Genomic DNA, 594 nt, shown 5'->3' with positions numbered 1-594 from the left:
CGCACCGCTCTGGTAAACCCAATACCCAGATTTTTGGTTATGTGATTGCTGTGATTCAACCGGATCTAAGGGGTTAATGTTTAGCTATATGATATATGTATGTCTCCACAAGACAACAAGCAGCATAGGTACATGTACATTTCATGAGTGTGTGAGAGGGTTAAGTATGTTGTTGGTAGATTTAAATATAGACATAATTTTACATATTTTATCTGGAATTTTCAGCAAATTATGGTTGATGAATCTCTAGTCAAAGAAGAAATGGTGGAAACCCTAGACAGTAGTCAGTCAGAAGGAATGGATACAGGAATGCAATATGGCCATGTAGGAAGTGATACTGGAATGGATGGAGCTGGCAGCCAAGATGATCATTCGAGCCACATGATAGCTAATAAGTACGACCAACCAGTTCTCCCTGGACAGACACAACCTCTTGCTGATGCAGTTGCAGAAGCGCTTGCTGGTCCATCGGGAATGCAAGGGGTAAGGCTCAGTGGGTTTTGACTAATATCAAAACAGATAGATATTAAATCATATTAAACCATTACCAATAAAAATTTTGATGTGTTATGCAAGCTTATTATATCCTACATT

At 38.9% G+C, this 594-nt stretch overlaps 1 protein-coding gene across 33 annotated transcripts in view; it reads left to right on the top strand.

The window, feature by feature from the left end:
- LOC119593731 (myoneurin-like) overlaps nt 1-594 on the top strand; it is a 102,537-nt gene that overhangs the window by 6,061 nt on the left and 95,882 nt on the right. For all 33 annotated transcript variants that reach the window (XM_037942711.1, XM_037942729.1, XM_037942719.1 and 30 more), the window contains exon 4: nt 226-483. In XM_037942711.1, coding sequence (XP_037798639.1) covers nt 226-483 — 258 coding nt within the window. The remainder of the gene's footprint in view (nt 1-225; nt 484-594) is intronic.

This window comes from Penaeus monodon, chromosome 32 (genome assembly GCF_015228065.2).
Source record: "Penaeus monodon isolate SGIC_2016 chromosome 32, NSTDA_Pmon_1, whole genome shotgun sequence".
Taxonomy (NCBI): Eukaryota; Metazoa; Arthropoda; class Malacostraca; order Decapoda; family Penaeidae; genus Penaeus; species Penaeus monodon.
This window is presented reverse-complemented; position numbering and strand designations above follow the sequence as displayed.